This window comes from Anopheles cruzii, chromosome 2 (genome assembly GCF_943734635.1).
Source record: "Anopheles cruzii chromosome 2, idAnoCruzAS_RS32_06, whole genome shotgun sequence".
In the NCBI taxonomy this organism is placed as follows: domain Eukaryota; kingdom Metazoa; phylum Arthropoda; class Insecta; order Diptera; family Culicidae; genus Anopheles; species Anopheles cruzii.
In genome coordinates this window covers 49,335,491-49,359,580 of record NC_069144.1, presented here as the reverse complement: position 1 = coordinate 49,359,580, position 24,090 = coordinate 49,335,491, and the positions used below count along the sequence as shown (strand labels likewise).

Sequence of the window (24,090 nt, the reverse complement as noted above, 5' to 3'; positions counted from 1 at the left end):
TGGACACAGCAGACGCTTCGGTCCGGGCTTGCGCAGTTTGGCCGCACCGCGCTTCGGCCAGCGAAGCCAAATGCCGCCAGCGTTCGGTGATGCCGCCGCCGTCGCCGCCACCGCTGAAGACGTCCTCCCTGATTTCCCTCGCTATCTTGGCCAGGAATCTGTCGCCCGGAGGTACGGCGGAAGTCTAGCAAACCGCGTGACCCGTCGTACGCGCGCTGTCGAGGAATTCGAAGGCCGATATGCGATGCGTGGCCCTCGAAAGGTTCGCACCTCACTGGGCTGCGTCTGGGGTGAACTCGTGACGCCTCGAGCAGTTGAGCCAATTGGTGGAGTGCCACTTCTACCGATCCTGGAGGGTAGCTAGAAGTAACATTGGCCAGAGCTCTCGCAAGTGGCGGCGCAGTCCTAGGGTGCGAGTAGCGGTAGGAAGCAATCCTTACGACAGCTCGCAGGCCCGAGAAGGGTCTAAGCAGATCAGGACCAGGGGATTCAGTACGCAACACAGCAAGGAACCGAGGGAACGGAATCCGGTTTCCATTGTGTTGCCTGACCTTCGCTTACCTTGCCAACGGCGCATTCTGGCAGCAGCATGCTGACATTATTTTGCTATGCTACGCCTCAAAAACACCTCCGATGACTGATGGCTGGTCTGAAAGTCGGCAGGCGTGATGCACAGCTGTTCATTGATCAGGTCTCGTCGAGAGGGATAAGATTAAACAACCTTATACCTTATTGTTGTGGAACGGGCCGGCGAAAAGAGATGCGGTCTCAAAACAAGACGCGCCCGGCGACTGATCCTAAACAAACAGAACGGAGCGTTTGGGAGTGAAACGTTATCGCACATCCTCGCCAGCACGGATCACGTCTCGTGGAACAGATTCGTGGAATTCGAGCATTCCGAATGCGAGTTTCGAACTCTATTGGAATGCAGAAATCCAAACAGCAAAAGTCGGTCGCGGGAAGAAACCACACCACAATCCATCAAAGGGGACACAGCTGACTGATCGCCCGAGTGGGGCACTCGGGGTGGAGCGATTGAATTCTCATGAATTTTGGATGTGGTTCCTGGGTTTCCTTCACGGTTAGATGGTGCTCTGAATGCCCGGGAAAATTGCAGAAAATAGTTGCAAATGCTGCGTTTAAATGTGATAAATATGCATGTATCAAACCCCCGGCAGATGCTGCTACTTGCGAAAATGGTGAACGAATGGTGGCGAATGTGGCTTTTCCTTTTATGTTTGAACTCCAGGACAACTAATCGCGTTGCCGTTGCCTAGGAAAACCCTCGGGATTACTAATGAGAACTTATTTATCAAGCATCGATTGACATCTGTAATTGAGCATCATCAGCTATCATCCCGTGTAAGACACCGTTGTTTCGGCAGATATATTCGGCCCGTCTAATTAGGGCTACGGGCGGTCAATTTCACATCAAACGAGGCATCCATTGATCATTCTTACCTTCGCGGTTCCATTGTTTTCATACCAGCACCGAGAGGCTTTGATGAAATGTTTGTTAGTCAGTGAGCTAAGGCGCAACGATACACAAGCCGAACCCGAACCCGGATTCCAGAACAAATCCAGAATGTACCGGGGATAGGGATGGCTTATTGCGTGTTTTACAGTATCAAACTATGGCCACTATTCGAAAAATCAATCCCCTGATTTTCCCCCCAACCATGTGCGCCACGGAGCACTGCGAGCAATGCAACAATCGATAATCGTTATCTTTAATTTGCACCCTCGATAATACTTAGGTTGTTCAGTGTGTTAGTTCTTCTTCTTTGGTCCTCTGCCCTGATAAGTAATTCTTCCCCTTTTATCCGGCAACCGGCCTGCAGCAGAGACAACATTATTCTCTGTGTTGCTTACTGTAACGTTGTGTTATAGACCGATTTTGGGAATCGAACCACGGCCAGCTACGAAACGGCGACAAGCGTTACCGACTACTCTATGAAAGGGGCCATTATGTTAATAATTTAGGCAATACTTTAGGCATTAGTTAGGAACTACTACTTCATTTTAACGTACCTTTACTTCTAAGTCCAGATGTTCACTTCCATGCGGTTTTCAAAAGTTCATCTGGAACCGGAAGCATTTAACTGAATTTTTTCTTCGACTTCTGGTTGGTTCTGAAAGGAACACTTTAATCAACGTGCAGTTCCTTGTATGGTATCCTGGCAAAGACATTCTTCTCTATAAAACATGGCACTACGTTACTGACGTGATTATTTGCATAGGTTTGGCGAAAGCCAAACACTCTGCCGGCGTTGGGCACTATTTGTGTTCACACATGTTTTCGATTTTCCCCTTATAACACTCGGCACATGAAAGGCTCAAAAACCAAACACACCTCGTATTGCAATAAACAAAACCCTGCCGAAAGCAGTTCCGATTGCTTGACGATTCGTGATGTTTTCGAGGGCCGGCGCGCTGAAATAAATTATGCTGCATTGATGGGTTTATATTTCCCCTCGGGCACGAACTGCGTCACATCCGTTCGGATTCGCCGGTAGATTTAGTTTCCGTACCGTGGTTTTCGGGCGTTACGTGAGCAACACACGAACCCCTCTCGACAATGGCCTTCACCGTGGACGACCGTGACCGACCCCGTGAGCGGGCGGAACAATCTTTGTGAAATAAAACATGCACACATCGCGGACGGATTCACCGCCGAGCACACCTGTTGATAAGTGCGAACCTCCAAACATATTTATCCCGATTGCGTGTTCTGGCCGACCATTTTCGCCCGGGGACCCGATCGCGCCCACTTTCTTACGTTCATCCGGTCGATCGGCTCGTTTGTTCAATCGATCAGTTTCTGGCAACGGTAAGCGGTTCGCTTTGGGGCCAAAAGGTGCCGCACTGTGTGTATCCGTTTCGCTCATCAATTTGCTTCTCGTTGGTCAACACAAATCCCATCCAGTGGCTAATGAGTCATGAATTATACCAGGCGGCCCCATTTTAACCGTGCCCGGTATTGGCGTTTTCGATACCGACCCGTGATCGATACGTTGTGGTTCTGATATTCCCAACCTGTACCGCTATCACCTGCACAGCAAAGATTTGATTTCCTTTTAATTACAACTGAATTTTTCTCGCCCCGGATTGTTCCCAGCCCCCAGCCGCCACGGCCCGCCACTGCCGCTGGCCGTGATCTTGGTGAATATTTCTAACGAATTCCTTCAACTGCGCTAATTAGCAAACACGTGCCTGACTGACTTTTCGTCAGTCTGTGAGTCGTGCCACTTGCAAGCCGATTTTTCGAGAGAGCGAGAGACAGAGAGAGAGAAGCTAATTTGTGCAAAGTTTACCATCACGGTTTTGACAAAGTTCTAGGCAAAAATACTGTCGACGAAATTGCGTTCCCATACTTAACGCAACAACTTCTAAGGGTTCCTTCTGTGCTCTCATTTATCGACTTTATCTTTAACGTTATCGAAACCTGCGTATCATTTCCTGCTGGATCTGCTATTTTAAAGCGAATCAAAGATACACTAAAGTGCTAATAAGAAAATAGAAAAGGAAGTCTGAAGAAGTGAATTACTGTTTCTTAACTTTAACTAAAGGAAAGAATGAAGTTTTTCGTATAATTTCTTATGTTTGTAGTTAAGATACTTGCTTATATACTTAATTAACTTACAAACTTTAGCTTGGAATTGTTGCTATTTTTCCGAGAAAAGGAAAAATCAAAACATACTCTTGAATCAGAATTCGATTTTGAAACGATCAGCCTTTCGTGGCTTTCGTCAGTGGAGTCATGTTTCCCTCAGATTCACGTAAGGCTCATGAGGCCATCAAGTCAACATACGGCGGCTTTCACGTGGGGGAATTGTATCTTCTGCCATCGGCTGATTCACAGCAAACTTGCCACTAAACGCTTACGATTTTGTCAAAAGCTCTTGAGGCACCATGATCCGAACGAGTTTTCGGTGTGCTGTTTGCATGGCAAAGTTGCACGAATCCGTTTCATAAACATCAACAAAAGTTTAAAGGTGCTTTACATTGGCAGTATCGATTTTCCGATACACTTCAAATTCAAACTTAGCTCATGCGAAGTAGCTTCAAGAAGCTGCTTCCGTTGTTTACTAGTATCTTCGGCTATATGCTATAGCCTAGCCCCACTTTAGCATGCATAAAGCATTCCACGATTTTTTATTCAACCGTAACTTTTACCAGGGCTAATTGATGTGCTAATTCATTTTGCATGTGCTTAAGTAATAGAATGGTTGAGAAAGAGAACAAAGCAGGTACAAAAAAACGTATCTTCTTGAATTGTATTGTCTTAATGAGTTGCATACTTCCTAGAGAACACATTTTGTGCAAGAAAAACAGATTGAAAGAGAACCTACCTTTGTATATTGTTGTCCCCGATACTGCACTAACTTCCGGTTGTAGCTCTAAACGAATTCACAATAAACCATTAGCTTTTGGTGTTTGTTGATTGTCCTATCCGCTTATTGTCCTATCGGCGAATCAATGCCAATTTGTGTTCCAACAGCGAACTGGGCCATCAGCAAAGCTACGGTTGATAACAGTAGCTATGGTTGAACGTTGAGCATTGACACAATTAAAGCATCAATTGCGGATGAAAGTTTAGACTAAGCCCTAAGATTTCCAACACAATTGAGCAAGGGAAAATTAAGGATTGAATTCAAACGGTAAGCCAACGGGATTCAACGGTAAGTAACCGCTTTTCAGAATATCATTCAAAGTGTATCCAAATCGAACCGAAATATTTCAACCACGTATCTCGTGAAAAATTTCATCGAGACTGGTGCGCAAGTATCCTGATGTGGTGGCGTGCAATGGCTTGCGTGGTTGGGTTTAATTTGTTTTCTTTTTAGTTTTTATGCAAATATACTATCAATATTTGAAAAAAAGATAATTACAAAAGAATAGAATACAGGAAACCGTAGGCCAAAACTTACTACAATAACCTATAAAGCTCATTCACAAGAGATTTCCAACTGTGACACTTTGTGGTTCAGGACAATGCATGTTTATTTAAAATATTCCTATCGGTTCTACTGGTGCTTAACAATCTACCGCAAGGTTGACGCCAACCGCAATCACTAAAGTAGGCATACAATAATTTTTATTTTGTGTTTCGTAAAAACCAAAACATAAACTTACATTTCGATATCGAAAATCATATCACTCTTGAATTCGATGTTCTGCACATCCGCTTTCCGGTTTCCACCGGTGCCCTGCGAGGACTTCCCTTTGCTATTGTTTTTCCGGTTTTTCGGAGAACTACAGTTCTTATTGCCAGTCCTCATCGTGAGATCAGCCGTCCCGGGATCGCTGTGTATGTCTTTATCACCGGATTCGGAATCGAAAGAAACTCCGCTATCATTTTCCATCGCTTCCTTCTCATCCGAACTCAAGCCGCGATTCGCGTGCTGCAGCTGCAGAAATACATTGATAACACACACATACACAAATGGATAACAATATATGAGGCGCCGCACAAACAATGATAAGTGCAATTTACTCACCCCGTCTTTTTCGTCGTTATCGGTACTCTCGCCTTCGCTAGTGCGTCGCACCAAGGCGCGTTGTTTGAGCTCTCGTTTCTTTTGAGATTTCTTTTTCTGCCGCAAAATGCTGGAGTTCGAGCTGTAACGACAAGAGAAAACGGTAACGGTTTGCTTGCACATGGAACAGACATCAAACATATACCGGAAAAGCTGCTTGCGAATGGCATCGTTGAAGCGAACCGTCTTGCGGCATTCTTCGCCGATCGATCCCGGAAGGCTCATCTCAACCGAAGTTCCCAAATCGTCCACTGACGAACATTCACTGATGCTGCGATCGTACGAGCTGCGCTTGAGTATTCCCTTGAGCTTGCGCGTAAACGAAAGTGATGGCAGTAAATCCGAGTCATCGCCAGCTTCCGATTCCGCCGGCTGGCAGCACTCGGACACGCTGCGAACTTTGCGCGAATTCAGACCAGAATGGGGCGCCTGAATCGGCGCACTAGCACCACTTGCCGGGCTGTCGGTTAGCTTTGACTGATCACCGACCTCGTTCTCCACGATCACTTTCAAATGGTCGCAAAAGGATTCTGAAAGTGATCGCTTCTTGTTCTTTTTTCGACCATTCCGCTTTGCTTTTAGCATGGCATGGGCCTCCTCCGTCTCCGTCTCCTTTCCATCGCACTCATCCACCGAGGTGCCGCAAGTTGGTTCATCGGGCTGCACAGCCCGTTCGTAGCCTCTCTCCTCGTTAACCCGCTGCTCAGTGTCCTTTTTCGTGATCTCGATACTGAGCCCGGACCCGGTGGTTGCCTTCTTCATACTCTTTTCCTGGCGAACAACCGCTATACACAGACTGTCGTCCTCTATCTCCTTCCCGAATTTATTAATTTTGTCCGTTATATCCTCCATGATGGAGTACTGGACCGCTTCCTGCTCGGTCGGACCAGCGAAGTACGACGAAAGGTTACCGGTGTTGAGCGTAACTTGTATGATGAGATTATTGTCCCATTCCTCGTGCTGCACGTCCGTCACCTGTGCATTCGGGAAGCGGGCGAAAAACACGTAATAGCACGGGAAGAATCCGTTGCCCACGTTCGAAAACCGGCAGTACAGGGAGTCTTCGCGACTGTCCAGCTCGATCGTTGCCGGATCAACGTTGCGGACGCTCAGCGTGAAGGCGAAAATATTCTCCATCCTATTGACGGAAAACTTGGGAAAGACAGTTTTTCTCGTAGCGGCCAAAACTGGCCCCGTAGATCGCGGTTTATCGATGGGCAAATGCTCCGCGTTCTCTTGGTCCCCGATTTGCCGAACCAACTGTTTGTCGGACGCTGCAATCTGACGAGTATCGGTCTCATCCGGCTTCGGTTTCGGTGCTCTAGCTTGGTTAATATCGTGCACAGTGATGTTCCGCTTCCGCATCACTGGCAGCGTTATCGCGAGGGTTTTGTCGTCCACATTGAACTTGGCCGTACCCTCGTTTTCGAGCACCTCGTACGGCAGCTTTACTTCAAGCTTGTACCGGGCCGGCTTTTCGCTCACTAAATGAAGCGCCGATTTTGTCACGTCCAGTGCACAATCGGCCGCCGACTTGAGCAGTGGCAAGGTAATGATCACCTTGAGTAGCCGCGGTATCGTCACATCGATCTTGGCGTCCAGCTCGTTGGTCATCTCCTCGTAGTCAACGTCACGACATTGAACAATTTTGTACTCAGGTGTTGTGTAGAAAAGATGGCCGTTGCGGACGTTTTGCCCGATGTTTTCCTTCCCATTTTTGGGCTGCTGATTGGTTGGGTTTGATTTCTTGAATTCCGAAACGTTTGAGCCCATTATTGTGGCATCGGATGCTGCAGGAGCCATCGCCAGCTGATGGTCAGGAAAGTTGCCCATTTTCTCACGCATTACCGTGCACTTTGGATTGCCTTTGTATTGTAGTTTCGGAAAGCGCAAATTGGCCCGGTCCAGCTTTACTTTGAACGAAGACTCCACTGCGTCCAGCGCCGTGTCCGTCAGCAGCTTGCGGAATCCATCATTCTTCGAGGCCAGATGCAACGAGTCCGGATGGAACATCACGTCGTACACGACGCACTCGACGTTCTTATTATCGTAATCCTTCCTCGGTTGGCTTTGCGCGTACGGAATGCTCCACCGGAGTCCTTTCTGCCCATCATCGTTCGTACCGCTGGTGCTCATCGGTTTCTTCACAAGCTCGCAACAGCACACATTGATGAATCCTTTGCGCTTGCCGTCAACAACGGTTTTAATTACATAACCGGGTGTCGGGTTGAGAAACTTTACGTCGTAGCCGCGCTCGGCTTCCATCACAGTCATCTCTTCCTCGTAGCGCTTCCGGTTGGCAGGATCGCGCAGCTCGTCACAGTACTCGATGAACAGGCTGCGAAATTCCTCATTATCCAGGCAGCGCGTAATGTTTCGAAACTCGTCCCGCGAAAGATTAAAATCGCCAGCCGCCGACATTTTGCCCGACTCGATGTGCAATGTTTAATCAATCTCGTCCGCTTGTTTGCAGATGTTTTTCTTGGCTCGCTCACCCCCGTGAATGTATATCTCGTTGATGATGGGCCCGAGCGGTAGCGAGATGGAGGCAAATAATTACGCAGCGCAGCGACGACACACAGAGGGCACACGTCGAAAACCAAAATGCCGGCTGAAGCACCTCGCCTTATTTTTACCAATCTTTACACAGGCAAACACCAAACGGCTAGCACATTTACAGTCGGTGTTTTCACTTTGCCACCGATAGGGTTACTTTGTTTATCTAACGACAATTTCTCGGAGACCAGTTCCGTTGCCAAGACTGCCGGGCGGAGCGCAGCAAACGACGAATCAGATTGGAGCACGTTGGTACACGATTCTTCCAATGGACGACAAGCCCGTAACCAATTGATTTAACAACGTGCCGGATATTCTTAACAAAACGGTGTAAGTCTAAATGTAACAGTTTACTAGTATTTAACAACTTGATCGCTGCTCGACGGGTTCTTTTTACAATAACACCAATTTCCGGCTGAACTACCACTTTTTGCAGCACTTTCTTCGCATCAAAATATTTTCGTTCTTGGCCAGGCCCCTGAACAAATGCAAAGTGTGCGTACGTGCGAATCGGCTCGTGTGTTTGCTCGTGTGTGTGCTCGTGTTTTGCTTGCTCCTTCGGTTGCAGCCCGAGCTGTCAAATCAAACAACCGGGTTCGTCGATTCCGCAGTGTCGACGAAACGGTAATCGACGAATGTCAACGCGCAAATTTCTAGCGGATAAATAAAAATGGCGGAGAGAAATCTTTTACCATTTGAAATAAAACCTCAGCATGTTTTATTCCACTTTGTTAGCTGAGGTTGCTCTAATTCACTGTCTGGATGCGTTTACTCCTAGCAGTACTAGTAATTCATGCCTTACCTGAGGAAAATGCCCTTTTCATGGACGGAGGATCGTGTTTCAGGCAGATCAAGTGTTTTATTACATCTCGTCAACTGAGTCTAACCACTTACCTTCTTATTTTCTGGTTAGTTTTTCAGGAGCAATACTAATATTTGTATAAGGAAAGGATAATCGAAATGGTTTATTAATTAATTAATGTATTGGTTGGCTGCGATCTAACGCTTATCGCTCTCATTTTATAAACATTTTTATTACTCTTCACTTGGATTTCTCATAAGCAATGTTTTGAATTTTCTGTTTTCTTCTTTTCTTTTGTATCTTAGTTCGAATCATTTCAGTGGGCGTTCCGATTAATTTTGAGTATATACTAAACACATGACAATGTTTTCCTTAAGCTTTGAATCAATCATGTTATGTTTTAAATCACCTACGGTTCGCATACTCCATTCAACGACCCATCTAAAAGGATGGAATTTGCATTGCACTGTAGTTTTCCCGCAAGCCTCGCTAGTTTTGCACAAAGTGTTTACTCTATTAGAAGAACGAGCTAGTGACAATTAGTATCGATAGGAAACGCTGTTAGCGACTAGAAATGAATTGATAATTGCTTATGACACGACATCTAAACATGCATAGGTACAGAGGCGTAAGTCTATAAGGATCATTAGATAGCGGTAGCGAAAAGTGTGCCCCAGAAAGGACACTCCAACGGGATGGGGACTACAAGAACTTCTGGCTAAAATCGTTTCGTTTTGATAGACCGGGACAGGTTCTTCCACCTGATCTGTGCAGAAGAGCAAGATCAACATCGGCAGCTTGCCAAGCCTTTCCTGCCAACTTCGGAATTAACTGTTTTACTCACTGTGGTCACCTACACAACAAATCTTCACCATTGAAAAACCATTCTACATGTAAACATTGTTCCAACGTACGAACAATAACGGCGATATGTTATCTTCATGAGTTCATGGATCGTGATGCTCAACATTGTAATCATCGGCACTATAGTCTTCCACGGATGTCGCTAATGGGTAATGATCGTGTATGGTTTTATGGGTTCTGTCGGTTTTTCCTTTTACAAAGTGTTACCTTTCTTGATTCGAAACCACTTAGCCAATACTGCCAAAGCAGGACTTTAAATCGCTTGTTTTCTATTGTTTGCTGCGTGAGTCATTCATTTAGACGATCCTTGCGCGCCCTAATCTGTTAGTATCAATTTTGATGGTCTTTGTTCCCTGAACCGTGGTCCAATAATATCGTTTGTCGCCATCAGTGGTTTCAGCCGTCTTCGTGTGAAATATTTGCAAACATTTAACCTACAGCAGTTTCGCGAAATGTAAACCTTGCTAGGATCTTAGCAATCAGACCAAGGTATCACCGCTTCCGATGGTAATTTCATTGTTCAAAATGGGTACATTCTGCAATCGGTCTCACTCTAACGTCTCTCTAAACGTATCTTACTGATGCATTTGTTTAAAACTTTAAATTATCTTCATGCACGAACCAAACAACGTGAGACGATTTTCGCATTTCCGTTGTGCAGTTGGGAGCAAAATTATATCGAGTGGTGTGTGTTGTGCGAGCATGATAGCTGGACATTCTGCTTAAAGTAGAAAGTGTTCCTATAAATCTGTATAGCTGTCGTTTTATAAAAAAATGTTAGTAACATGCATGCGGAAAACCTGTCCTACAAAACCGAACCAAGATCCTATGGTTCGCTGTATATATTCGACGTTTTGCCGCAGGTAGGGAGAATCGACCGATTTAGTGTATGGACCCTCTAAAATGGTAGACAGTTAAAGACTGATCATACAAATGGTTAAGCTCAGCATTGGACTAGTTTACATTCTAACTGCGTGTTGCGCATACGCATGTTGCCATGAGTTATCACTTCTTCAAAACGATCTTTAAACGACACTTCTAGATGAACGTTTCTCATTTGCAAATCACCCAACAGTTAATGCAGGACACAACTAAACCGTACTATCGCTATTTGCAACGTCTATCATTCTTCCAAGCTAATAAAAACAGTAAAATTCGCGGAAAGGTAAGTTTAGGCGAATTCGTAGTATGTTTTATATGGATTTGTTAGAACATGGGTAAAGTGTTCGAAAAAGTCTTTAGCATATTTAGAGCATAGCTTAATCTCACTTGTATTGCAAACTTTTTTTTTCAAATTTGCTTATGTTTCCGTTCATGTTACAAGCTGCTCCCTCACATGTTTGATTTTACTTGTTTTGTATTGCATATGCATTGTTAAGCATTTTTTCGAAAAACGCAACAAACACTTTGTGTCTTGAAGTTTTTGTTATCATATTCACTGGTATGAGTATAATAGGAAATGAGACTTGCTATGTAGTCGATTCATCCATCACGTTCCGTTCCGTTCACGTTCACATTTACATATTCACTTCTATTCCGGTAAAATCAACGAACAGACAATACCCGGAAATTATTGCTTTATACAAAACGTTACTACCAATGCATCTCAGTTCGTATCGTGGCCATGCGAAAGGCGCCAACCGGTCAGACCCTTTACATTGTTACTGTACATTCGCCGAACTCCTAAGGATGTTTCACAAAGATAACAACTAGTTTTTCTTTCACTTCAGTAACGGCTCCTATCCTAGTCCTATTCAACAGACTACAACAAGTGGGGAATCAATCAATGTGCACTTATCATAAAAGTGCTTGGCCAAAAAGTGTCACATAACATTCGTTTTTTCTTGTTTTAAGTTTTTGCTTAACTTATTGCATCATCGTACAACGCACCCCTGCTACAGCTATGTTCTCGTACAAATATCAGAATGCGCCGTCCGCACACACGGCTTCAGTCGATTTGCTGACGGTTACTGGTAATCCTCACCGGATCCTTCAGACGTACCACACGTGGTATCTAATTAATGTAATTGTATGTACCTCGTTCGTCGTTTTCTTCATCTTTTGTGGCTACAAGTCACTTTCCTCCAATGCTTTTTCTTTGTGAGCGGGATGCTTATTGTGCTATAGCGCTTTCAATTTCTAATTCGACTACAGACGAACGCTAGACTGATTGCATATCTACGAACATGTTGGTATGTGCAAAACAGTCCATCAAATTAAGTCACGGTCTCATTGCCGGTGCTCTCCAGGGTGTCAAGTTATTGAATGTTACAGTCCTCGACGCCAGAAGCATTTTGAATTTGTTGTTTCGTTTTCCGGGACGATCTACGAATTAGTGATCTACAAAATGGAAAGTAATCAGTAATCGACAGTAATCTTTTCACCCGAACTCGCTGTGCGTACCTGGACCGGGGTTTTGCTTTCACATCCCCACTGCTGGTGCCTTCCGAGGTGGATGCCGCCAGATATGACGGATCTTTTGCCTTTTCACAACCAATGGACGGACTTCCGATTCTCGACTTTGCTGCAAAACATAAGAAAAGGTGACCCGGCTTACATTTATAGCATAATTTAATCGGGTTATTTTCGACCATCGGCTGCGTTACTTACCTTTACTGCTAGCACTGACGTACGCGGACGAACGTCGCTTCAATCCGGACCCGGATTCCGCACCGCCGTTCACCGGCAGTATGCGGGACAGTGTTACAAACGTTCGAAATATTTCCATGATATTGTAATCATCTTTTGCCGAACACTCCAACACCTTCACCCTATGGGGGAGAAGAAAAAACACCATCGGAATACGATAAACGTTTACATTGCACACAAATATGAAGCCCTGCGAAAAACCAATTACGAAACAAGCCCGGTACAGATTGCTGTGCGCCGGTGACCTCTGCTGTGGCGTGTTGCTTCGGAACGAGTAAAGTTCGCCCCGCAAAACGGATCGGACCGGAACGCTGTTACTAAGCTGCTAATTCTCGCATTTAAAACCATTTCCCAATTTATGGCTTTCGGCGGGGGTGGAAGTAATTTTCATCCTTTTTGTACCGGTCCACCGGATTACCATGTGCCCCCGCTGAGTTCCACGCATTTCAAATGCCCACGGGGCTGGCCAAACATTTGATCACAAAATTGCTGTATGCGAAATGGACCGGGAGCCGGGGGGCTCGGAATGAAAAAAACATTATGTTTGGCCTTCTTAATCCCGCGACATTGCAGAGAGCATCCCCCATCCCGGCAAGCCCGCCAGGTGGCTTCGGTCATAAAGAACCACACTGGCCTTTGCGCGATCAGCCGCCGAGCCAGGTGAATCGGCAAAGGATGAAAAACTCTTCGCATTAGCAGGACGAAAAGAAATCGATTCGTGCGGCTCCAATGGCTGCGCATCGGCAGTATTGGCTTATTCACTGTACATACGTTTTACATGATGGCCAGAGTGCTCGTGCTTCTTGCAAAAGACCCCGGCAATACTGGCACGTTGAAATTAATTTCAAATTTTGCACATGCGAAAAGGGAAGAGTTCCAATTTCTGGACCCATTCCCATCCTGTGTTCCATTAGGGGAACCCCTGGAACGCTAACTGCCAATAAGAACGAAGTCCTCGTTCTTATAGACGATGTACCGGTTTGCAGTCTCACCAAAATCGCTACTCTGTGCCGTTGGGCCCATTTTGGGCTGCAGTTTTATGACCATATGCCTGGCTGGAGCAAGTTCTTGATGAACTCCCGGCACGTTCTGCACTAGTTTCGTAATACTCTGCTCCGTATGACCGGTCGTTCTGACTGAAGGTGCCCTTTTTCAAATGCACAACTCAATCAATAAAATTGGTCCTAGGGCTGCCAACTTTTGTGCGTTGGTGCGAATTGGAACATTTTTAAGCCGTGTTGTAGCCGCACGTAGTGTGCGTGAAGCTACAGTCTGGCTGTTGCTGCCCTCTTTCAGCGCGACAAAAAGATGATGACAACTTTTGAGCGCCACACGATGCTCCACAATCGATCGGTCTCGGTACAGAACCGTTTTACGTGAGTACAAATTTTTAAAAAAGTTGAAAACATCGCTACCAGTCTGCAATGTAACGCCAGTCAGGATAATGTAAACATCTGTTTTGTTTGTGCCTTCTTCCCATCCTCACCGCAAATATGTTGTTCCGTTAGGCAAGCTAACCGGCTCACCCTCACGTGGGACGGTCCGGACAGGACAATTTACTTTCACCATTTTAACCATTTTCACGCGTATTCAATTTGGCTTTCAATTAAGTGGCCTTCAGCAGCATGGACGGACCCAACCTCAATCACACAATCAAAAGAGTCACCTTTTTTGCCGTTGGCCGTTATAAAGCTAGGTTATGCTTTGTGTGTACCGCTCGTACCGTGCTTCGGGTGGAGGTGACCGGATACAAGCTAACCACCAATTTTCACCTTCTTTGTGGTGCCTTTCTCGACCTAGATTTGTAACCTTATCTGGAACCAGCCACCGCACCACCAGCCACCAGTCGAGTCGTTGGGGGTCGTGTTGTCCCGAGAAGATGAAAATTTTGAAAATAGCATAATATGAAGGAATTTGCCATTTTAATTCCACCCGAAGGACACATCCCGGACCGGGCTGGGCCGGTCCGTCACCACCATCCACGCCACGCCCACAAGTGCCCTGTTTGTGCCCTTTGACCGAAACATTTCGATTGATTTCGCTGCTGGCCACACTAAAGACGGAGTCCGCCTGACCCGACCCGAACCAATCGACCGAGCGACCTACAAAAAGCGAATGACGGGGCAACATGTTTGCCCAAGCCGAAATAAAGCAACCGTTTACATAACCCGCAGACGGAACTGTTCTAAGAAAAACGTGATTCAAAACAAACAATTTAAGTTCGAAGCGTTCGAAGGAGCACGGATTGCCGGGCTCGTCTTTCGATTCGCGACATTACGCCTGGAAGAAATGGTTAAAGGGCAATGTACCTTAAACGGGGTGTGCTTTAAGGTGTCATTATGTAAGACGACAAGGTTCTTAAGAACCGGCCAAGAGAAACCTAATGTCACGACTTTAAAGCCGGCACATGAAACACAGACTAGAGCCGAATATTCTGTGTCATCGTCGTCTTTAATTTGCTATGAGCCACCATCAGCCGCCAAAGTCAATTAACGGTGCCATCACCGAATGGAACACTTGTAGCCAGTGTCCGGGCTTGGGGCGGGTGAAGCCAGAATGGCCAGACCAGTGGCCGCTTGTGGAGCCAAACTTCATCTACCGAACTTGCCGTATAAAAACGGTCAGTATTGATGTTTGTAAACCGACGAGTGTTGGTAATAATTTGAGACCCCGTACCGAACAGGGCTAGACGGTGTGCCAGTTGCAGGCAAAATGGGATGTAAGCATGCTATGCGGTGCTTATGATTGACCGTAGATGTTGTTGTTTTTTGAGCCCCCCCGACATTGAGCTGTGTGTCGAGAAGGCTACGAGACAGTCTAAAAAAGTTTCGATTTTCTCCGCCCTCCGGGCTTAACGTAGCCGTATAGGCGCTTGACCCAACCGAACCTCGAACTTCGTGTTACGACTGGAACCAACTCTTCCATTACCGACCGAGTAAACGAGAGGCCTACTGGTAGAAGGGTTGTTTTTTTGCTGTGTCTATCGAATGTTCTGTGTATCCTGGTGCTGGACGTGTAACACTGAGAGATAGAGTGGCGCAAAAACGCACACGATTAGATCATTACTGTGTAGCGTGCTGCATCCGACACGATCTGCCTTGGACTAAGCGAGCAACAATTGAAACTCGTTAAGCATCCTGCTGCGTCCTGTGGCTTCGGTACGGTACGGTGCGTGCTTCCGATGCTGTCGCTGGGTGTTCTGCAGCAATTTGTTGAATATGTCAGCGCACCACTGCGGGGACACAGGAAGTCGTTTACCGGAAAAACAAAACGGTGATACCTTTGAGCGCTTTCCGCATTAAGTAAAGTTTTTCTGATCAGCTGAACACAAACACTCGCCCAGCAGCAGCTCCGTATCGGGAGTTACCGTTTTGCACGCTATTGCACCATCAGAACGAGTCTCGAGTATCTCGAAGATATATGAACGTGTCGGGTAAAAATATGGCACAGCTGGGTTCAATCGATTTGATATTATCGAAACATAATGTGCAAGAAACACAAAACAATTGTAGAAAGCAAAATTGACGAAAGGTAAATCAGTAAATCTGCTCTGAATCTCTTCTGCTGTCCGCTATGTGCACCGTTGAGCATAGGCGAGACCTCAGTTGAATTTGAGGCAGTGAAGCAAATCGAACCCGCGGTTCGATTAGCCCCCGACACTCACCTTACAATTCTTGTTTTTATATTATAGGAAAATACTGAAATCGATATACAAATCATGCTCTTTTGCTAGCGTTTGTGGTTCGCACTCACATCTGAAAATATCGAACGAATGCACCTCTCCACAGTCAAAAACCCGCGTTTATGTGCGCGTCACACGACACGATTGAATTAAGACTTATCCCACCGAATTGGCTTTAGTCACGTTACCGGTGCTGTGCCGTTACTTGTCCCAGAACTTCGTCAGCCGAGCCAGACAAAGTCCTTAGTCCGAGGCCAGCCAAAACAAGTGGGCTCGTTCACCGTTTAGTAGATCCGGGCGCAACATTCGAAGCGTGGCGTGAAGTGCGCGATTTAGGCAAGATTTATTTATTCAACAACCGCTCCCGGCTTCACTGGCCGAAGCGAAGCGTTTCGAGAACAACGGTCCCTACGGTTGAAAATCTTTATCGAATTCCTCAGGCAGCAATATGAAGCGTTTGAGAACATACTTTATTGAAAGACGAACATCGGAGCGGCGTAACTTACATCGGCAGCGCACCACAAGCACCACTCCTACACTCCTAAGGTCTTTTGCATGCTCCAGAGGCCCACTCATGACGCTGACTTTGTCGTCCCGACGTCGATCCGATCCGAGGCTAGGTGGCTGGTGGCCAAGAATTCCACCCCGCAAATGGCTCGAGTTGCTAAGGACACTTGTGCGTAAAGTAGTTTGCAACTTTCTATATTGGTTGTACAGCAAGTGGCCGTGCTACATGGCGGCGTACGAGCTAAACAATTTTCATTTAGACAGCGCGTGCTAGTGAAAATAATTGGAAATAAGCATTAATTTACAACAATCGCACTACTGACATGTCCTATATGAGGTTTTCGGCTGTCCGGTTGTCGCTAAAGCTTATCGAATCGGACCGAACAACAGTGAAACCTTTTTACCCAAAGTTTAATTGTGTTTTCACAGAGGATTACTTTCAGGCAACGTGCCGTGTCACTAGCATGTACGCATCTGAAGTATCGTCAACTCGTGCTTACGGAGAAATGCAAAATTTAAATCACTTCTGGTGTCGGGATGAATTCCGAGCAAACCTTACCAAACTTCCTGGCTAGCTTCGGACTAGCCCCAGCATATTCAGCGCTGATTTTCCATTGTGGCACCTACCTCTAGTGCCACTCAATCTAACGAACAACCGTAACGTGTCACGTGCCATGTAGCGTAGAGCGTTGAGCAACAAAAACAAACGACTAAAACCGCCACTAGGTAACATTTGTTTGAGGACAAATTAATTTTAAATTGATATTTCACCCTGCGGTGCCACTAGCACTAACGCTCCGCTCTCTCGAGCCCAGCCCCAGGAGCTTTCTTGCGGCGAAAAAAACACTCTCGAGGATTGCACAATCCCACCCACCCCGGAAAAAGGGGAGGACGTAAAAAATCTGTGGCTCCAGTTCGGATTTCGGTGGGCCAACGTAATTAACATTAATTACATGCTGGCCCGGCGGCTTTCGGGTGCACTGCAATATGCGCGCCGTGTCGTGGAGCTTACAAGGCCCAGCTTCGGTTTTTAATTTAAAGTTTTAATACGGCTCAGGCCGCTTATTAAATCGCCAAATATATTCAGCATTTCATTGAACGTTTCCAATTAATAAAGATTCAGCTGCGGCTAGGGATAAGAAACATAAACTTATCGTCATCTCGAACAACCACCGCGTTGGTCGCTACTTCAAGAATCGGGCCCCAAAAGGTGCACACATGCTAGGCTTACATCAATTACAGTGCCCCGAGGGAAACTTTAATTACTCCCGGCGGGCAATAAGGGCACTACACACTCACGGGCAACAATTGGATTCTAACACCCCACGGAGCGGAAAAGCTTTGGCACTTACTTAAGCTTCGGTAGCTCGCAGAACACCCACTCGGAAACGTCTTCGATGCGCACCTCACGGTGGGTGCCGGTGAGGTCGTACTTGTTGCCAACAATCACCATGGGAATGTCCTGGAAGTCGGCCCGCTGTTCGCGTATCTCCTCGAAGCACTGCTTGACGCAGCCCAGGCTGGCCTCGGACGTGGTCGCGTACACCAGCAGGAACGCGTGAGCCGTTGCAATCGATAGTCTCCTCATGGCCGGAAACTGCATCTCACCGGACGTATCAAGGATGTCAACCTGTGTGTATGTGTGTGTGCCGAGTGTTCCGGGCATTACATTTCGCCTCCGAGTGTGCCGTAAGCCCCTGGTATTCGCCCTTCCCCTGCCAACCTACCTTGAGCGTCACCGAGCCGAGGTCGTACTCCCGGTTGTACAGGTCCTCCACCGTTGGTCTGTACTTGTCGGAGTACGTCTTAAATAAGAAGCGCTTAATGATACAACTCTTACCGACACCGGCTCCACCCAAAATCACTAGCCTTATTCGCTCGAAATCTGACATTTTCATTTAACCCGTCCCTGCTCGGCGCTGCTCGCTTGAAGGCGCTCCTTAGGTCCGTGTGTGCCGCCTGTCTTTCAGCAACTCCTTCCGGTGCTCCGCGACTGGGGATCCGAAGACGCGAGGGCAAGAAGCGCCGCTGTAGAAGGATTGAGTGCCAACTGGTGACAGTGTCACCGTTTCCGCTGTTTTCTGCTCGGTTTACTCCAGCATTTGGCGCACGACGAGAGCGCCTAGCTCCGCGCGCTCCGCCCGGGTCGTGGTGTCCTTTGCACGGTGGTGGTAGCGCCCGGCGGCAATGACATCAATCCTGTCAATGTTTAACGTGTCGCTTTCCACCGGTCCGACACTGGCAATAGAGAACAGACAAGACGGGCTGCGAATCAGGAAAAAATGAAGTAAAACATTCGAGTTATCAACATAACGTAGAATGGGATTATTTGCTCAATCCGTGCACTGAATGCTGCTACGGCCAATATGTGGGTCCGTTCGAACGCATGCATATTCAACGATGTAACCCACGTCGGGCCGCACCCGCACCCATCCCGACCAGATGGTGTTTCACACACATTTGAGGGTACCCACTTATCGCTACAAAAACTGCTCCGTAATCCGGACCTTCGTCAGGTTAGCGTCTTGATTTCTCGACCGTCTTCGGCTTAAGGAACATTGGCTGGACAGACAATCGGACGAACAGTTTAGTGGCCGACAGTTTGGCGAAGTGGCCAAGCCCCCACCCCCCTTGATTTGAGTGGTACTTAGATGAGCCGCAGCTGCACAACTGTTTTGCGCACGTGTGCCCGCTTCTGGCTTCTATCCTGCTTGGCCGCACCCCGAGGGACGATTATCACTTCACTAAACTCGCCTTCAAAGCGATTTGCGAGTGAATCAACGTTGGATTTGCAAACTCTAATTTGTATTTGCATTACGCTGCCATTTGACGCTGCTGGCGCTCGGTGAAGTCGGCAGAACAGTCGATCGAACCGTAACGGTCGGAATTACCGTTTCGTTCCGCCATTTTGGGTTTTGGGGGTTTGAAACTTGGTTCCACGGTTTGCTGTGCGGGGCTGTGTTCTACACTAACTCCGAAGAAAATTGCTGGAATTTTCTATTCAAAATGAAACAATCAAAGTGGAAAGGTCAAAGTGGTGAGAAGGAATCCTTGCTGTCTGTAAGTTGAAACTCGGAACACGCTTATACTTACGCTCGGTACACGTTTAGGTTTTGATTATGCATTATCTTAAATATTATAGTATGAAAATAAATGAAAATATTGGGCGCAAAAAGACGATGTTCCCCAACAACGTTACCATTCCCTTATTGGTTTCAATAACTCTAAACCAATATCGCCTTCAATTTGTGCTACACAACTCGAAAAGGCGGGTTTATGGGCAAATGAAAAAGCGCTAAACGCTCGTAATATATCTACTCTCATTAGCGACCGAGCCACCTTACCACGGTGCTCCAACATCAATCAAAGGCCATCATGCTGGCACCACGTTTTAATGTAGGTCCTGCTTACCATTCAATTAGTAGTAAATAATATGCGCACCACTAATGACTCGATGTGGGCCCAACGGCAACCGAGCACTTTTGTGGCTAAAATATTGCGGTAAAAGTTAATGACTTGTTGTTGGTATCCTCAATCCGTCAGGTGAACCGAGGCACCGCGCAGAGAGTAGATCTTCGCTGTCCGGCTCCACGAAAGCACACAAACCCGCTGGCTCTCGGCGACTAATTTCCAAGTTTATATCAACCAACAACAGCCGGCTTTAGTGAACATTGTTCAAAACTACAAGCAGTTTAGGTCTGAAGCGGTGGGCATTATGCGGGGCATCGAATAAAATTTGCCATTTGACCCCGAGTCCCTTCCCGGATCCTAGGCATTAACGAGGACAACGGGAAACGTGGAATGCAGGATCTGGCCTTAAATATCTATCGGTTCGTTGAGCTTTTGCTCATTAGGGAAATATGTGTATTAGCCAACGGGTAGCCACACCGTTGACCGCAAGCGAACCAATGATTTTCCGCTTCACCGGCTAGCCGAGGCACACAGCGCCATCGTGAGAATAAATTCCTGTGCCCCGACCACACAGATTAGGCTCGTTAAGCAACAGCCGGGTGTAGCCGGGCATCGGGAAGCTGAGGCGCCCCCCACACACTTTGTTAATACCTTCAACAAATTCGCTTTCATGCATCTAAGGACGCCACGCTGGACAGGATGGGTAAACACTGAGGCTAAGGTATAAGCCGTCGCAGAGTGCCACAGGACACTCCGTAATTAATAGGGCATCTTGTGGCCACGATGACCTCTGCAGTGCGCGCCATCTTCCGGTGACATCTGTCAGCGAACACTTAATAGGATAAGCTGAGTAGTGACAGCGGTTACATGGAAATCGTAATGGAAAAATATGTTTACGGATCCACTGCCAAGCAAATAACACGGCCATTTCACGGCCGCGTACTCACCACGACGGATGGGTGTTTTCGTGGGGCAGCAAAATGGCAACTATTCACCGCACCAACAAACGAACAATCAGCGACAAAGTTTATGCGACAAATGCTACGGAGTTGGCCACCATTTTACTAAACCATGGTCGGCAACTGCAAAATTCGGCCATCGACGCGCATATCTGTTGTTCCGAGCCAGTGTTGTGGAAATGATCAACTTTGGACGGAATTAACGGTATGTTGGCAACGAACTTGAATCGCGATATCAATCATCCGCGCGGAATAATTGTCCTTTTCATCCAAATCATAACTTCAACACGGTCCGCGGTGCTGCGATGTTGACAACATTTATCGAAATTTGATTTTACGTTTCGTTTAGGCTCTTTATTGACGGACAATCTGTTCAAACAAACTGCGGAAGCGGAAATCACGATGTTGATGAATCAAATACCAATTATTAACAATTAAATGTATATCATTTCGAATAATGTCAGCCCATGGGAAACATCGTTGCGGATGCGGTTCCGTTGAGAATCCGTTTGAAAGATAGCAAGGCGGGTTATTAAAGCGTATGATAAATCTAAAATGTTGGTAAAAGTTGTATGATTTAAACAATGCACAAAATTTAAGGAAAATTTCAGGGAAATAGCTCGCTTCTTTGGTGTCCCGTAAATGATGCCTAAACAAATTATTTGGCCAGATTTCCGAAGCAGTGTAACACGAATGAAATGTAACGAAATCTTCCCGTTTCTAGAGTGAATGATGTGGGACGATAAAATAAGGATGAACCCAAGGATGCTGTTCGCGATAGATCTTGGGTTGAGCGTCGATGGCGTACGCTACCGAGAAATGTTGGCTGATTGGTTCTTCGACGAAATTGAAGCTTCGATTGAAGCTGAAAACTTTGACGACATTTGATTTCAACAGGACGACGCTACGTGCTATGCAGCGACAGGCAAAATCTATCTTTTGCGCCCCATCTTCGGAATCCACCACTCCACTCTATATTTACAATACAAATGATTCCAAAATAAAGATTGACGGTCAAGAAGGTTGATTGGTGCGTATAGTTGGTGCGTTAGAAGTGAAGTCCTAATTTCATGCTGTACAATTCACCACTGAATTTACGAAGGACACTACTGAAGAACTACTGGAGGTTCTAAAAGTACCTTCGAAAAACGAGGTCCATAAACAATTACTTAAAAAGACGTGTAGACGTTTTTTCTACTGGAAACGAAAATGTGCATTGGAAACATGGCCACAAAAGCGCCAGTTCTCCGTATGTTGTGTCTTATTAGACGTAATTGTATCAACAAAGCTGTGCCATTAGATATTACATTAATTAAAAAATAAGCTGCTCAGTTCATAAAGCTTACAAAGAACGCGTATACAGGAATGCAGCCAATATTGCAGTTTGCCCGAAACGCCCGAATGCCATTTTCCCTGCTCGTTGCTACCATGGTCATAACTCGGTCGTGTCAGACGACGAGACACACTCCGGCAAACGGAAGATAATGAGAAAACACACAAGAGTGCCGTATCCTTGTGCCGTGCAGGAAACGAAACAGTTCACGGTTTGTGCCACTCAACACTTAATTAAACCGTCAAGTGGGCCCTACAGTGCGCACCGTTTAGCAACCAACGTTGCGTGTACCAGGACCGAAACCCACAGAAACCCCATTTACCAGATCAGCACCGTGTCCCATTTCGCTGGTACGATGTGCATGGTTTTTTTCGTCTGTCAAAATGCGCAACATTAGCCAAATTCACAAATGAGCATCCAGGTTCAGAGAAGTCCATAAACTTCACAGAGGGTCCTTTCTACGGTTACTTTAAAGGGTCCGTACGGTGTATACGGAATACGCTGCATAGGACCTGGTTGGAGTTTACGACTTTCTTTTACAAAAAAAAACATTTTGTTCCATTTAACCTTTAACATTTCACTTGCGAAAACTTTGAGCTTCAGAATTAGGAAGTAAACATTTGGTTCATATTTTTGCATTCATACTCATTTTTACAGAGTTTCATAATAGTATATTTACTCTGTCATCCTTCGGACGATCGGGGATTGTAGCATCATTGGACGGCCTTCTCAAATCGTGTTGATGTACTCAGGAACATTTCGTATTAAATCTCTTCGAACAATACTTGAGTCGTTTCGATAACGTTACACGCACACAGCTCAATATGAGTTATTAATTCGAATTAATTCGATTGTTCTTTCGCACGATGGCAGAGCAAAGAGGAGAACTAAATCGTTTGGAAACACTCCGACACCACTATCAGTCCCATCTTGACTATCCATTACTTACAGAACGCTAGCTTCACTCACTCAAGCTCCAGTGGGTTCGGTAAGTATGGCCGTCAATTACTCGACCCACCAGCGTACGTCCAACGCATTTCTTGGTGTCGCCATCGTCGGCAGTTCCTATCGTCTTCCGGTGGCCCACGGTGCAATGATTTATCGACAGTACCACGCTAAGACGCAAAAACGTAGAACAATCCCGTTCGTTAACACGTACACATACCACCGATTCCTGGGCCACATTAGACGTAAACACCTTCCACGTTAGCTATTTCTGTGCCAAAAGACCAATTATTACATGCTTCATCAACAATAACAAGGCACACCATTTATCTCGCCGTCGCCCGGGAGTTTCCTTCGCGGGCACTCCAGCAAACATACTAGGTCTATACGTTGAGAATCGGAGTTTTAAAAAGATTGCTGTACCTGCCGATTGGGACTTCCCAGTTTTGCGGTTCATTCATCATTACGTTGTTTTGATATCAGGTAAATGAGTTCTGGTTGAAAAATAAATTATTTCGGTGTGCAACCCATCATTTAAAGGGTTAAAGTATGTCAACTTTTATGCCTGAAAATGACGTTTTGCGGGGATTATTATTTTTCTGCTCCTCTTGAAGAAAGCTGCTTCGGAATCGCACCAAATGCTTGTCGGGACTTGTGTTTAGAAGATCGCAATGCTTTAAGTGGCTTAAAAAATTCCAAAATGGCGATTTTGACTTTACAAAAAAAAGCGTCCAAAAACTCCAAAAAAAGGACATTCTGATGGGGCAGAAAGGTGTGGTGTTTCACAAGTTCCTAAAACCTGATGAAAACGTTAATTCCGATCGCTACTGACAACAAATGAT

At 46.1% G+C, this 24,090-nt stretch overlaps 2 protein-coding genes across 2 annotated transcripts; both read right to left on the bottom strand.

Moving 5' to 3' along the window:
- Positions 1 to 4,994: 4,994 nt before the first annotated feature.
- Positions 4,995 to 8,605, bottom strand: LOC128268588 (protein kintoun). Its single transcript, XM_053005714.1, has 3 exons — positions 5,686 to 8,605; positions 5,502 to 5,622; positions 4,995 to 5,411 (listed from the first exon to the last, which is right to left on the bottom strand). The coding sequence occupies exons 1-3, from the start codon at positions 7,959 to 7,961 to the stop codon at positions 5,133 to 5,135; spliced, it is 2,676 nt and encodes an 891-aa protein (XP_052861674.1). The 5' UTR covers positions 7,962 to 8,605; the 3' UTR covers positions 4,995 to 5,132.
- A 3,415-nt stretch (positions 8,606 to 12,020) lies between these two features.
- Positions 12,021 to 18,498, bottom strand: LOC128268589 (GTP-binding protein Di-Ras1). Its single transcript, XM_053005715.1, has 5 exons — positions 18,328 to 18,498; positions 17,953 to 18,230; positions 12,373 to 12,533; positions 12,166 to 12,286; positions 12,021 to 12,102 (listed from the first exon to the last, which is right to left on the bottom strand). Exons 1-5 carry the CDS (start codon positions 18,496 to 18,498, stop codon positions 12,021 to 12,023), a joined length of 813 nt encoding a protein of 270 aa, XP_052861675.1.
- Between the last annotated feature and the right edge of the window lie 5,592 nt (positions 18,499 to 24,090).

Bases quoted from the DNA above. Each gene is read 5' to 3' on its own strand.
- LOC128268588 (XM_053005714.1), bottom strand. From the start codon at position 7,961: ATGTCGGCGGCTGGCGATTTTAATCTTTCGCGGGACGAGTTTCGAAAC. The intron at 5,623-5,685 runs GTATATGTTTGA...TTGTCGTTACAG, and splicing joins ATTCGCAAGCAGCTTTTCCG to CTCGAACTCCAGCATTTTGC. The intron at 5,412-5,501 runs GTGAGTAAATTG...GTATTTCTGCAG, and splicing joins ATAACGACGAAAAAGACGGG to CTGCAGCACGCGAATCGCGG.
- LOC128268589 (XM_053005715.1), bottom strand. From the start codon at position 18,498: ATGAAAATGTCAGATTTCGAGCGAATAAGGCTAGTGATTTTGGGTGGA. The intron at 12,287-12,372 runs GTAAGTAACGCA...TATGTTTTGCAG, and splicing joins CGTCAGTGCTAGCAGTAAAG to CAAAGTCGAGAATCGGAAGT. The intron at 12,103-12,165 runs GTACGCACAGCG...TCCATTTTGTAG, and splicing joins AAAGCAAAACCCCGGTCCAG to ATCACTAATTCGTAGATCGT.